The sequence below is a fragment of the Lissotriton vulgaris genome, chromosome 8 (genome assembly GCF_964263255.1).
Source record: "Lissotriton vulgaris chromosome 8, aLisVul1.2, whole genome shotgun sequence".
In the NCBI taxonomy this organism is placed as follows: domain Eukaryota; kingdom Metazoa; phylum Chordata; class Amphibia; order Caudata; family Salamandridae; genus Lissotriton; species Lissotriton vulgaris.
In genome coordinates, this window is record NC_141696.1 from 607,315,994 (window position 1) to 607,317,930 (window position 1,937).

At 45.7% G+C, this 1,937-nt stretch overlaps 1 protein-coding gene across 1 annotated transcript; it reads right to left on the reverse strand.

Moving 5' to 3' along the window:
- Positions 1 to 516: 516 nt before the first annotated feature.
- On the reverse strand, positions 517 to 1,149 carry LOC147697794 (epithelial-stromal interaction protein 1-like). Its single transcript, XM_086933351.1, has one exon. It carries the CDS (start codon positions 1,147 to 1,149, stop codon positions 532 to 534), a length of 618 nt encoding a protein of 205 aa, XP_086789477.1. The 3' UTR covers positions 517 to 531.
- Positions 1,150 to 1,937: the final 788 nt, after the last annotated feature.

Below are 1,937 nucleotides of genomic sequence, written 5' to 3' on the forward strand. Positions count from 1 at the left end.
TTTTCGGCGAAATTGACGAAAATTCGCGTATTTGCGAGCGGGCGGATTTTTTTTTTTTTATGCCCAGCTCACTAGAGCAAAGGAGGTAATGGCATTTATATTACAATTGTATACATTTTTGTACTATTGTACTCCTACTAGTTGACAAAATGTGACTTTGACTGATGAAAGCACAACGGCAAACACTTTTTACAAATCACTTAATCAAGACACCGATTTTGATTGTTTCCTTTAGAATTAACAAAAAAAAGATGACATTTTTATTACCATAAGTGTATAACATTCTGGCAGAAGTGAAATGATGGAAATTAATCACTTGACGATGAAGAATACATTTTGTCTAAAAAAACGCACTGCTGAACAAAGGGGGGATGGCAATGTAATCATCTCTGGAACTTTTCAGACTGAGCTGACCAAAGTTGTCACAAAGCAGTCATCTTTCAGTCACTAAAAGTAAGTGAAACGATCATATCTGCAAAGCCAGGTTATGGTTTACTGCTTGTATCAGAAATAAAAATGGCGGTCTCCAGTTTAAAAACGGCCAGCTCGGTACATGGAACCTGGTTGTTGTGCATTTCCCAGTCTGTCCAGAAAAGCATTATTTACCTGATATTGGTCATCTTCAAAAGTTTCCCTTCTCTGTTTCTCCTGTTGCCTTCTTTTTTCCTCTAGCTGATTTGCCTTTTCTCTCTGTACTGCGTTCGTTTTCTGGATTTCAGTGTCTTCGGCCTCCTTCTGCCTTCTTTTGTATTCTTTTCTCTTCATCTGCTGCTGGTATTTAGATTGGCTGAGTCCTAATTGTTGTTGTTCTCTTGCTTCATACTCTGAAACATTTCCACCCAGCCTCCTCGGAGCCAGATTAATAGAACCTGGTCTATGTGCTTCCTTGTACAGCTCCAAGTCCTCCATCTCCTTTCTGGCAATTGCCTGAACCTTATTTCTTTGCTCTTCGTTGGGATGCATTATGTGATAACCCCTTGCCCCCTCCGGCTGCGTCCGTTGCTGGTGGGAGTCGGGTGAATCCTGTTGGCCGGGCACTATACCGCGGTGCCCTGCGGCAGCCCCTTGCTCCGAGTAGCACCTGTCCCCTGGGGATCTCCCCTGCTGTGCTGCCCGGCCGTGCGTCGTCATTGAGTGAGTGGCAGACATTTAGATAGCAGCAGCGACCAAGATAGAGAGCGCAGCGCTCGCTCTGGGTGTTTGTGTTCGAAAACGCTAAACTCGCTCTCTCCCGGGGTTACTCGCGGGGTTTCAGGCTAAATCTGGGTACCGTCAAGAGGCAGCGCCTGGCTTTCCAACAGATCCTCTGCGCTCCACCCACTTCTACTAAAATTGCGGAACGAAGGACAAAAGGCAGAACACCAGATTCCTTGGTGAAGATCAGTTTCGATTCTTCAATTTCGATTTTTTTTTAATTCTTGTTCCTGGGGCCTCCCTGAACGTCATACGAGGGTCTAACCCACCCCTTTTCGCCGGAGGCAGTTTCCACCCTCGCACAGGTGCAGGATTCGGGCGCAATCCCAACGTATTGTGGACACTATACATTTACCAAACGAGATAGCACTTACTGATTAGCCACTGTAGACAGTGGGAAACAGTCTTTTTGGCAAATCTCCGAATTTGCGAATTTTTTGCAAACTCGCTGATTTTTTTGCCGATTTTGCTCAAATTTGCGGATCGCAGATCCGTAAAATTCGCCCATAACTGGATTGGGAGGCGTCTTCCAGGTGCACTGTGAGCTGGTGGTTGATGGCTTTCTCCAGAACCTTGGTGGGAAAAGGTAGTTGCGAAATGGGCAGGTATTTCTTGAGTTTTCTGGTGTCGGCGGAGGGTTTCTTCAAGAGCGGTTTAACCTCAGCATGTTTCCATGCATCAGAGACGGTGGCCCTGGTGATGGAAGGGTTTAGGGTGTCTGTGAGTATTCTGCTGATTTCTTC

What these genes read in the sequence shown, in the direction of transcription:
- LOC147697794 (XM_086933351.1), bottom strand. Translation starts at nt 1,149, where the DNA reads ATGTCTGCCACTCACTCAATGACGACGCACGGCCGGGCAGCACAGCAG.